This window comes from Chanodichthys erythropterus, chromosome 20, assembly GCF_024489055.1.
Source record: "Chanodichthys erythropterus isolate Z2021 chromosome 20, ASM2448905v1, whole genome shotgun sequence".
Taxonomy (NCBI): Eukaryota; Metazoa; Chordata; class Actinopteri; order Cypriniformes; family Xenocyprididae; genus Chanodichthys; species Chanodichthys erythropterus.
This window is the reverse complement of record NC_090240.1, coordinates 20,952,722-20,965,259: the sequence shown is the minus strand read 5'-3', so window position 1 is coordinate 20,965,259 and position 12,538 is coordinate 20,952,722. Positions and strand designations below refer to the sequence as shown.

The 12,538-nt window shown below is 36.8% G+C and overlaps 2 protein-coding genes across 2 annotated transcripts; both read left to right on the top strand.

Moving 5' to 3' along the window:
• Positions 1-162: 162 nt before the first annotated feature.
• On the top strand, positions 163-4,705 carry srm (spermidine synthase). Its single transcript, XM_067371415.1, has 8 exons — positions 163-373; positions 957-1,077; positions 1,199-1,291; positions 2,069-2,222; positions 2,346-2,429; positions 2,537-2,682; positions 3,241-3,363; positions 3,449-4,705. The coding sequence occupies exons 1-8, from the start codon at positions 243-245 to the stop codon at positions 3,464-3,466; spliced, it is 870 nt and encodes a 289-aa protein (XP_067227516.1). The 5' UTR covers positions 163-242; the 3' UTR covers positions 3,467-4,705.
• Positions 4,706-9,182: 4,477 nt separating this feature from the next.
• sst7 (somatostatin family member 7) lies at positions 9,183-9,713 on the top strand. The gene is made up of 2 exons (XM_067371935.1): positions 9,183-9,284; positions 9,480-9,713. Exons 1-2 carry the CDS (start codon positions 9,183-9,185, stop codon positions 9,711-9,713), a joined length of 336 nt encoding a protein of 111 aa, XP_067228036.1.
• The last annotated feature ends 2,825 nt before the right edge of the window (positions 9,714-12,538 follow it).

Below are 12,538 nucleotides of genomic sequence, written 5' to 3'. Positions count from 1 at the left end.
ACGTGGGCTCATCCTCACTGGCACAAAACCAAGCATGCTTGCACAGACACGCCCCGCCCTCGTGCCTGTTTATGACGTCAGGCAGCTCACATTGGTCGCCTCTTATTTCTTATGTTCGGTTGCAGCGCAGAGAACGCCCAACGTGTCAGTCGGCGTTCAAGATCTCCAGTAACTCCTTGCGGTGACTGGTTTGATCAGACTATTTCAACCCACCTCTGCCTAAAATTTAAATCCCCCCGGCAATGGACAACATTAAAGACGGATGGTTCACCGAAACATGCACATTATGGCCTGGCCAAGCGATGAGTCTTCAAGTGGAAGAATTGTTATATAATAAAAAATCCAAGTTCCAGGACGTGATGGTTTTTAAAAGGTGAGTCCTGGTGCAATGTGGCTCAATGTAGCGTGGCTTTAACTCCCTGCGTTTTCTGTTCTGCGCATTATTGAAGCTATCGGTCACAACTAACACAGCGAGCACCGTGATTTCCTCACTTTTCTCGGAGGTATCCGCTCAAAACAGCATGTTGGCTTATGGGTGTCTTGCTGTGTGGGTGGCTGCAGCTAGCCTGCTAACCGCATAGCCTGCTGTAGGTCTGGCGTGGCACTGGGAGTTGAAACTAGAAGACCGCTTTGGTTTTGTACTCTTAAAATGTGCATTATGCGTAAAACATTACATTCTACCAATTCTGATATGTCAAAACATTTAAAAATTGTAACTACAGTCATTCATACTGTTGAAAATGTTTGCTGTTATAGTCTCTGCCCTGAAAATCAATTAATTGCACATGCAAGGTGTTGCCCAATAGGATATGTGATGAGAGCTGTCATCTCAAATGACACATGCTTGGTTGCAGTTCTTAGGAGAATACATTGAATGGATCTGTTTGCTACACCTTTTCATTGCTTTATGTATTAACATTATCATGTATGATCACATCTTGCTTCTTTTCATACAGTAAGACATATGGAAATGTGCTGGTTTTGGATGGGGTCATCCAGTGCACTGAACGAGATGAATTTTCCTATCAAGAAATGATCGCCAATCTACCTCTGTGCTGCCACCCTTGCCCAAAGAAGGTGCGTGCTTTCATTTTGGTGCTTTATATATATGTGATGTGGAAGAACTTGCAGTTGTTTAGGTGTTTAGTTTCTGTATGGTACATTATTTTCCTTTGTTTTTCCTTATTCCTGTCATCAGGTTCTCATCATTGGTGGAGGAGACGGTGGCGTCCTGAGGGAGGTTGTCAAGCATCCGCTGGTGGAGTCTGTTGTTCAGTGCGAGATTGATGAGGTTTGTATCAAGTTAAATCTTGAACTTGACAAAAAGTGATAGTAAAGACATTATAAAATGTTAAAAAAGATTTCAAATTTAAATAACTTTTTCTATTCATCAAAGAATCCTGAAAAAGTGTATCATGGTTTATACAAAAATGTTAAGCAGCACAACTGTTTTCAACATTGATAATAATAAGAAATGTTTCTTCAGCACCAAATCAGCATATTAGAATGATTTCTGAAGGATCATGTGACACTGAAGATGCGGGAAATTCAAATTCAGCTTTGCCATCACAACAATAAATTACCTCTGAAAATAAAAAATGGATTTAAATTGTAAAATTTCACAGTATTAAGTGTTTTTACTGTATTTTTGGCCTTGGTGCATTAAAAAAAACACATCCAATTGGCTCCCCATCTCTGCATTTTTTCATGTGCATATGATACTCACTTTATGGCGTGTAATACGCATGAACCCCACACCACTAATCCTTCCCAAGAGTACCAAGTGTATTATATACACACCATAAAGTGCATATTATATGCACACGAAAAACTGCGTATCATATGTATGGCAAAACTCATTTTGGCATATACATTGCATGAGATTTCACATGCGTACTATTGATACGCATTGTTGTATGTTTCCAATAAATTTGACTTTAACACATTGAATAAATCAGAAACACACTCTGGAAAGGAATCTTGCAGCATATCTAAAGGTTTTGACTTATCTTAAATTATTTCATGCTTTAACATGCTGATTAATTACCTGGATCACATTTTCTCTCAGGATGTAATAAACGTCTCCAAGAAGTACCTCCCTGGAATGGCAAAAGGCTTCTTCAGCCCCAAACTTACTCTGCATGTAGGCGATGGCTTTGAATTTATGAAAAAGAATCAGGATGCCTTTGACATCATCATCACAGACTCGTCAGACCCTGTCGGTATGCAGCCCACTGTGTGGCCTTGAAGTTTCTTCTTTGCATTGGTAAATAATGATTTAGCTATTGACTCCCAGACAAAACATGGTGTTCATTTCAGGCTGATCTCATTTCACCCTGTCACAGGTCCCGCTGAAAGCTTGTTCAAAGAGTCTTACTATCAGCTCATGAAAACAGCACTTTGTGAGGGAGGAATTCTCTGTTGTCAAGGTTGATCTAATTGTAGCTCTAGGAAAAGAAAAAAAAAAAAGCTCAAAATTAAGAATATTAATGATGTATATATGGCATGGTTGTAATTTTCTGCTGTAATTTCACAGGAGAGTGTCAGTGGTTGCATTTGGAGCTAATCAAGGAAATGCGGACCTTCTGTAAGACCCTCTTTCCTGTAGTGGACTATGCATACTGCACCATTCCAACATATCCAAGTGGACAAATCGGCTTCATGCTTTGCAGTAAAAATCCGGTACGGGTTTTCTTTTTTATTTTGTTTGACAAGCTTTACAATTCCTTTATTACTTTGACACATTGTTTTTGTTTATACACTACCATTCAAAAGTTTAAGATTTTTTTTTTCCCAGCAAGGATGCATTAAATTGATTTTTAAAAAAAGTAATTTTTTATAATGGTTCTTTTGAACTTTCTATTTGAATCTTGAAAATGTATAACACATGTATAACGGTTCAACAAATATGTTTTTATCATTGGAAATAAAAAAAATAAAATAATGAGCACCGAATCAGCACATTAGAATGATTTCTGAAGGGTCATGTGACACTGAAGACTGGCGTAATGATGCTGAAAATTTAGCTTCGCTATCACAGGAATAAATTACATTTTAAAACTGATAAATTATTTTTAAATTGTAATCATATTTCACAATATTACAGTTCTTTCTGTATTGGTCAGATAAATGCAACCTTGGAAATCATAAGAGTTTGTACAGACCCCAAACTTTTGAACGGTAGGGTAAATATATAATATTAACAATAGTAAGCATAATTAATTAATTTGTTTATTGCAGAAAACAAATTTCCGTGAGCCATTGCGAGAACTAACAAGAGATGAGATTGAGAGCATGAGCCTGAAATATTACAATCCTGAAATCCACCGTGCTGCTTTCATCCTCCCAGAATTTGCCAGAAAGGTGAGACAGAGCCCATTGTTCTCTATTCCTTCTGCTCTTTACTTTGCATTTCTATAGAAAATTAAATGACCCACTGTTTACACAGGTACTAAGTGAAGCGTAAATGGCTTCATGGGTGCCATCCTGTCAACAAGCTGCCTTCTGTGAAAGCAGAACAAAACCCTCACTACAGCCGCAGTAGCTCCCACAGCGCATCCCTCTCTGGCTTCATTCTGATTGGTCAATGGACGGTTACAAGTGCAAATGCCTTCTGTGGGGACATTCTCCGTTTCTCTGTCCAGTTCCATCACTGCTTCTGTCAAGTCTTTTGAGTCGTTTGGTTTTGGTTTACTTTTACAATTCCACTTCCCACATCCAGTTTTAGAGCTATACAAACAGACAATCATGCATGTTCTGCCATCGATTCTTACTTTCTCTTACTCGTGTTGAGTAACGAAAAAAGAGGGCAATGTTCCACCAGAGCTGTCTTGTTTGGCATCACTCACTTAAATAAGTACACAGGTATTTTAAATAAACTGCATATACCCAAAGACTAACAGGTCAGTGACAATTATACATTTTCTTAACATGCAAAAGGAAAGGAAATCCTATTTAGTATTTTAATAATTTCTAAAACTATAATCAAAGTATTTTTTTTCTTTCATGCTTAGCCTGTGAAGGTGGCATATGGGGACTCTGTGGGTGACTTGTGTGTTCTGGCTCTCATGAATCCTGATTACATGATGTGATTTGTGTAGAGCAAATCTGTGTTTGGTATGCAGCCTTTTTGAGTGATATGCTTTAGTGTATTGCAAACATGCTTCTGGTCAATGGACTCTACTATGATGGAACGGTTTTGAGGTGTCTTTTAATCTTACAAATACTGGAAGTCTCAAACAATGAGACATCTTAATATTGAGCATAATTATGGAGGTGTACTTCAGGAAAAAATAATGAACAGTGTATTTGTTGGATAGCTGAAGATGATCATGTCTTTTAAGGCTAGTTGCATAGGACAAACTATTTTGTACTGTCAAGTTTTACTGTGTGGAAGGGTTTATCTGTACTTTTACCATTTCATGATGTAAATTTCATTTTGCGAATTTCATAAATAGTTTTGAAATAATAAAAAGGTGTATCACAATGTGTTTTAATTTTCTGTTCGGCGAAACATCAATTAAATTAAACTGACTATGGATAAGTGATTGTAAAGCGGCATTCTAACCACTAGGTGGCGTCATTGCTACTAAATTCTGCCTGCCAACATCCTGCATTTATTTGATCACATGAAGGTTTATGGAGTTACTTTGCAGGTAAATATTTGTGGTATTAATATGTGCTCTTTATGTTAAACTGTACCCAAAACGACCCTCTCGATCCATCGTCAGTTAAAGCAGCATCATATTGTAAGTACTCGATTAAAAGCATGTCTGTTTTATATGCGTAGTTGACTCGTTTTTAGATAGTCTGCATGTTTTACTGCCTTAGCAGTTTATAAACCCTAAATACTTGCTTCAGTTGTTCTGAGCTTTCATCTTTTGTCGATATATCCACTGTCAATAAGTAGGCTATAAAATGCGTTATGTCCACTTTAAGCACTTCAGAAAATTGGACATACTTTGTATAACCGTTTTGTAATAAACACTAATGCAAACTATGTTAAACCATTCTTATTTTATTAATGAAGTAGTTGTAATGTGTAAATCATGGTCGTTGTAATGTAAAGATTTGACACAAGTTTTTGGCAGATAATTAATTTTAATATTTATTTGGACTAGCCTGAGAGTACGTTTGCCTCTTAGTAAATGATACAATTATAGTTTTTATATTTTGAATTAGTTTTTGTAATTCCTTTGTCATTTAGTCTTAGTTAACGTTTTAGTAAGTTTGTTGTGTGTTTTTATTTGTTATTAGTTTTAAACTATGTCGTTTTTATTTATTTTTTTAATTTTAGTTTTAGTTATTTTGTAGTCAGTTTTGACCAAACAAATTTTTAATCCAGTTAATATTTATTTTATTTCAAGTAACGAAAATTTAGATTTTAGTAAACTATAATAACCCTGATATGAAGTCATCAAAACTCCCGCTGAGACAACAGGAGAATATGTGGATTGGCATTTTACTCTGACGCCAGATATGTTTGATGTTGGTCGGAAGTGAACGTTAGATGTGATTTGCATCGGTCAATTGGCATGAATTCTTCAAACGCACTTTATCACGATTCGGCTGGGGGCAGCTCATCTCAACGCTGTGTTAATCTTCACAGAGCCCCGGGCCCTGAAGTCTGCCCGTATCTGTCTGCTGTGAAAAATGTGCTAAAGCGCGAGTATTAGGGCTCCTAGCTACATGTACTCAGTTGGGGTGTGTGTATGCATATCCAAAGAGGTGTGTGGGTGCCAGGAAAGCTGACCAGAATGTGAACAACTGGAGCCAATGACCAAACTGGTAGGCTGCCGTTTCTCATTTTGGTTTAATTACAGAACACAATGTGAACACACAGACTGCATTTAGCTAAAACACTTACCCCCGTTTCACAGACAAAGCTTAAGATAGTGCCAGACTAAACTGCATATTTTGAGCTGTTTTAACTGAAAGAAACTTGCAATGACATATCTTTAAATATGTCAGTGCTTTGTTTCAAGATGCACACCAGTAATGTTTTTTTCTAAGGCACAGTTATAAAGATACTTAAATATCCTAATTGAATTAAAGGGTTAGTTCACCCAAAAATGAAAATAACGTAATTTATTACTCACCCTCATGCCGTTCCACACCTGTAAGACCTTCGTTTATCTTTGGAACACAAACTAAGATATTTTAGTTGAAATCCGATGGCTCCATGAGGCCTCCATAGCCAGCAATGTAATTTCCAATCTCAAGATCCATTAAGGTACTAAAAACATATTTAAATCAGTTCATGTGACTACAGTGGTTCAATATTAATATTATAAAGCAACGAGAATATTTTTGGTGCACCAAAAAAAACAAAATAACGACTTATATAGTGATGGCTGATTTCAAAACACTGCTTCAGGAAGCTTCGGAGCACAGATGAATCAGCGGTTCGGAGCGCCAAAGTCACGTGATTTCAGCAGATTCGATTTCGCTGATTCATTTATGGTCCAATGCTTCCTGAAGCAGTGTTTTGAAATCGGCCATCACTAAATAAGTCGTTATTTAGTTTTTTTGCCGCACCAAAAATATTCTCGTCGCTTTATAATATTAATATTGAACCACTGTACTCACATGAACCGATTTAAATGTGTTTTTAGTACATTAATGGATCTTGAGAGAGGAAGTGTCATTGCTCCCTATGCAGGCCTCACAGAGCCAATCGATTTCAACAAAAATATCTTAATTTGTGTTCCGAAGATTAATGAAGGTCTTAGAGGTGTGGAACGGCAATAAATGACATTATTTTCATTTTTGCGTGAACTAACCCTTTAAGGCCTAATTCTGGCTTTGTTTAAGCCCTGTCTGTGAAACCAGGCCTTAGAGCCACCATGAACTCAAAATTTATGGAATGTTTCTGCGCTCATCATTATTGATTTTTTTTTCAATTCATGCACCTCTGTAATAAAAAAACATTAGCGCTCTCCACCCCTTGCAACAACACCTTTACATCTCTTCTCTGATGACGTGTTCACCAGCGTGAGGGTGGGACAATAACCCCTCCAGCAACCTTTCACGCACATGATGAGCGGCAGTTAGCAAAACGACAACAATCCAATCAGTTTCTGATGGACAAAATCAAGTCCTGCCCTACATTTTTCTCATTAGAGAAGCGTATCCCTTGGATATACATCACAACAGGGAAGAAAAGATTATCACTATTTCTGTTTCATGCCAACTTTAATATTCAAAAACATAGCTTATGCAGTGCCTGCTATCTTCATGTGTTATAAGATTCCACTTCCAGTTAGAGGAATGTTCCAGGTTTAATACAACTCAAGTACAGAATTTGCAACTTAATGTTGATTAGCACCAAATTTAATTTCAGCTGATCCCTTGCAATAAAAACAAATGGGGACAATTTATGGATTTTTTTAAAAGCAGAAATGTGAAGCTTATAATTTCATAAAAACAATTCCTCTGTTAAAACTAATGTATTATTTGAGCTCTAAAGTTGGTTGAGTTAGTTCACCCAAAAATGAAAATAATGTCATTTATTACTCACCCTCATGTCATTCCACACCCGTAAGACCTTCGTTCATCTTCTGAACACAAATTAAGATTTTTTTGTTGAAATCCGATGGCTCTGTGAGGCCTGCATAGCCAGCAATGACATTTCCTCTCTCAGGATCCATTAATGTACTAAAAACATATTTAAATCAGTTCATGTGAGTACAGTGGTTCAATATTAATAATAAAAAAAAAAAGCGACAAAATTTTTTTTGGTGCCTAAAAAAACAAAATAACGACTTATTTAGTGATGGCCGATTTCAAAACATTGCTTCATTAAGCTTCAGGGCGTTATGAATCTTTTGTGTCAAATCATGATTCGGATCACGTGTCAAAATGTGAAATTTGTGTTCTGAAAATGAACGAAGGTATAAGCATTGAGGGTGAGTAATAAATGTCATTTTAGTTATGATATCATGGCAACAAAGTTGTATATAAAATTGGTTATAATTACACAGAAATGGTCAGTAAGCCATTTCATCACTCTGAAATTATGATGACACATATTGCTTATGACTTGTGGCTATACTATTGAAATAGTAAGTATTTTCATGTTATGGATTGACTGTATTCACTTGTATTGTAAGTGTCTCAATGCTTTTTTTTTTTTTAAAGAAAAGGAAATTAATTTGAATGGTAACCAAAATTATGTCACGTATGCAGATTGAGTTAACTTGTATTGAACCAAGAATATTACTTTAATACTCAAGACTTTTTTGTGTTCAGCCATTGTTATCAATCTGTTTTCCATACGATTAACTTATCTTTACATTACATTAGCTTTTTCCCGATAAGTTTACTGCTGTAGTATTAACTCAGCCATAATCTCTTGCTTTTTGTGCTAATGTTTGTCTCACTTTATATTCTTACATGGTAAGATCAGCGGTTACATTTCCATAAAAGACTTAATTCTTGTTATTCAGCCCCTTTTCATCTGCCGATCAAAAGCATCTTCTTTTCACGAAGACAGTTTTCTCAGCTGTTCCAGGTGCCAGACGGTTCAATGGCAATCTGAAGGAGAAGGAGGAGGAGTTGTGCTCAATTACACGTTGAAATGAGAGCATACTGCCACTGTACACAACAAAATGGGTTAGTTTGATTTCCTTGTATTGATATCACAATGCAGCTGAGTGAGAACATCACGTAATTACAGCATACGTCTAACCGTGTACTTCCTAAAACATGATTCGCTGCCTGCATGCCATTTCACTCTACATAGATGTAAATTATAATTAGAATAAACAATGAGAGGCCCACAGAACTTTTCAGAATCACTTCACGTTATCGTCGTCAAGAGTTTTTTTTTCTCCTCGCATCCGCTTTAACTGAAATCAGGACCATTTTTAGAGCTATGACGTGAGCGTGGTGGCGCAGTCCTCCCCACCGGCACAACGTCTGGTTTGTTGGGGGGTTAACTACTCAATGCTTTTGTTAGTTCCTAAGCCTCCCACTCCCCCACCCTCTCCCCTCCATCCTCCAACCGCTGCGTCAGTAGAGGACTGGAACGAGAGGTATATAAGGACTCTGCCACCTAAAGCTCTCAAAGACCAAGATCTCACCATCTTTACTCTGCACTAGGAGCTACAAGGACTTCGAAGTTCTGCTTCGCTTCTCTGACTGACCTTTCTACGCACTTTAACTTCAACTATTTTGTCAGTATGCAGCTTTTGGCCAGCCTCGTGTCTCTCTTGCTGGTTCTGTATAGTGTCAGAGCAGCAGCTGTGCTTCCAGTGGAGGAGAGGAACCTGGCACAAAGTAGGGTGAGTGGCGGCAATAAGCTTTCTATGTTTTTTATTGTTTTCAGATACAGATGTTTGTATTTTAGACACATCTTGATGTTTAACATCCAATTAACGGACCATTCTGGGCTCCGCCGTATTATTAAAATAACATTCATAACTAAAATTGCTGAAAAATCTTGCATTCTAATTCAAGTCAAGTTTCTTTCTTATCAGGAGCTGAGTAAAGAGCGTAAGGAGCTGATCCTTAAGCTGATCTCTGGGCTGTTGGATGGAGTAGACAACAGCGTGCTGGCTGGGGAGATAGCACCGGTCCCCTTGGATGTGGAGGAGCCCCTGGAGTCCCGTCTGGAAGAACGGGCCGTCTACAACCGGTTATCACAGCTGCCGCAGCGCGACCGCAAAGCCCCCTGCAAAAACTTCTTCTGGAAGACCTTCACATCGTGTTAACGGCGCTAGTCCTGCAACGATCCCGCGACCCTCCCTGATATCTGACATGAACTGTGTAGACCTCCACTGTACATACCATCTCCAGTGTCTGAAGAAAGATCTCTATGGACTTACTCTGACACAGTCTGTTTGTTAAAGACATTGATGATTATATTTATTTATTTATTGATCGATTAAGATATTTATGGACCTTTGTTGTTTTTCAGCATTAAAAAAAAAGAATAAAGCATGGTTAAGATACTTTCTTTTTTGATAAAAGATGTCTCATTTACTGTGGTCAACAAATTACAGTATGTTTACTGACTGATCAATAAATATAATTAATCATGGAGCTAGATGAATTGCAGATTATGTAATAATGCTACATATAAATGTTTTCCCAAAAGAAGAAATCACGTAAAGGCTATTTGTTACAGGCTCATCTGAATGGCACTTTCACAAGCCATGGTTGTTTAACACTTAATACACCAGATTAATTGATTGACAGTTTGTGTGGTGGTCATTTTCCTTGTCAGTGAATTATATGTCATTTCAGTTAATGAGAGGGTGTGCTTGAAGTCATTGTTCTAAACTAAAACCTTGTCTAATAGATATTTGCTGGTAAATTTAAGGCATTACTAAAAGTTATCTTCCGGTTTGCCTTTTTTTTTTTTCAACAAATGTAGTTGATCTACATGTGAGGGGAAAAAAATCATCCTTAAAATACAGGCATTTAATTTCGAGGCTGTATTTTGAATGCTTCTGTTCTTTCAAGTACATTCATCAAATTCCCCTTTTAATGGCACTTGTATTTGCCAACAGAAAAAAAAGTTAAAAACTAGTTAGAATGACTTTCCAGATGTAAACACATGCAGTAGGCCATCAGTTTAATTATGTGTCCTCTAAGTGGAGACATACATGGTTATTCAAACCGTGTCATCATAAGTAAGTACTGGTACTCGCGTCAGTGCGTCATCGCTCTTGAATGTGAAACTAGTTGACGTGATCAGTGACATAACAGTGAAAATTGGAAAATGCATTGGAGCTATGGCCTAGCAATTAGCACATGTGCCTCCTGGATTTCCTATCACTTCTCTACCATCCTTTTAATGAATATGTCCAAAATACAAAACAAATGCCATATGGTCATCTGTTATGTTCTGTAAATCTTTAGCTTTTTGAGACAAAGATATATGTAGGTTGCAACACATGCAAACACATTTGTGACCCTGGACCACAAAACCAGTCATAAGTCGCACGGGTATATTTGAAGACTTCAGATGCAAATGAAATTTTCTTCTAAAATGAGCATTTTTATCAAGCTTGTATGTTTATGTTCAGTAATTTCACTTTAATGGCAATGAAAAGGACCTATTAATTGCCATTAAAGTGAAATTACTGAACCTAAACATACGAGCTTGATAAAAATGCTCATTTTAGAAGAAAATTTCAGATGGCACTTAGAGGCTTTTGCATCTGAAGTCTTCATTTGTAGCAATAGTTAACAATACATTGTATGGGTAAAAATGATCGATTTATCTTTTAAGCCAAAAATCATTAGGATATTAAGTAGATCATGTTCCATGAAGATATTTTGTAAATTTCCTAGCGTAAATATATATATATATATATATATATATATATATATATATATATATATATATATATATATATATATATAATATTTTTGTGAGTGGATATGCATTGCTGAGGACTTAATTTGGACAACTTTAAACTTTAAATTTTTTTTTGCTCCCTCAGATTCCAGATTTTTAAATAGTTGTATCTCAGCCAAATATTGTCCTATCCTAAACAAACCAAACATCAATGGAAAGCTTTCAGATGACGTATAAATCTCAATTTAAAAAAATTGACCCTTATGATGGGTCACTTGTTTTGTGGTCCAGGGTCACATATATTATGCTGCTACAGTAAGAAAATAAGTGCATAAGTACTTCATGTTCACTTTGAAATCTCAGTGAGGTGAAAGTTTAGAGTGAGAAATAACGACATTGTTCAGGCTGCTAGGTTAGATCATAACTATGTTCAAAATGTGAATGACTACATGAATGTTCATGTAAAGATAAATAAAACCTTGTGTATCAGCAAAATCTGCTGTTTTGTCACCAAAGGCCAACCTGAGCAGGTCTGTATGAAATGCATGTGATGTTTGTATGCGTATATGTGGGTGATTGTAAATGCCTTTGTGTGTATGTGTCACACATTGCCACCTGTTCTACACACAGCTGAAGACATTTCTAAATTGAAAGAGAAAATGATGTCTGCAGTAGATATTTGATGCTATAGTACTGGGGTCACCCTGACCTCAATATTCCTCTATTCTTCCATGAGATCAAAGGTTGAATCCTGATGATACTGACAGTGTAAACTGTCTGCTCTACTTTCACAATATTAATGACAGATACTTAACAATGTCTAGACAGACATCTGTACAGAGTGATTCTGACTTTTTACCATCCACAGTAAAAACTATTTGAAGTCGGCATGAACGGAAGTCATGATAGTCTTTATTGGCGTAAATCTGAGTGAAACGGCTTCTTGAACAAGAAAACATGTCGGAATGATGGAATTTGATTTCATCCATCGGGAATTGATTGGATGGTTGTGGTTTGCTATTGCTGTGATGTCATGTGAGTGACAGGTGGTCCCGCCCTTGCGGTAAACACGTCATCAGAGTAAGATGCTGTTGCAAGAGGGAGGGCAAGTTTAGGGGGAAGATTATGAGGGTAGTGTATTTAAAAAAAAAAAAAAAAAAAAAGAAGATGTGCATGAATAAATAATTTATAACAAATACTGTAATATTCCATAAAAAATTACGAATTGTC

Coding starts and splice junctions, on each gene's coding strand:
- srm (XM_067371415.1), top strand. CDS start 243: ATGGACAACATTAAAGACGGATGGTTCACCGAAACATGCACATTATGG. Junction 374..956: donor GACGTGATGGTTTTTAAAAG/GTGAGTCCTGGT, acceptor CTTTTCATACAG/TAAGACATATGGAAATGTGC. Junction 2,683..3,240: donor TGCTTTGCAGTAAAAATCCG/GTACGGGTTTTC, acceptor TGTTTATTGCAG/AAAACAAATTTCCGTGAGCC.
- sst7 (XM_067371935.1), top strand. CDS start 9,183: ATGCAGCTTTTGGCCAGCCTCGTGTCTCTCTTGCTGGTTCTGTATAGT. Junction 9,285..9,479: donor GGAACCTGGCACAAAGTAGG/GTGAGTGGCGGC, acceptor CTTTCTTATCAG/GAGCTGAGTAAAGAGCGTAA.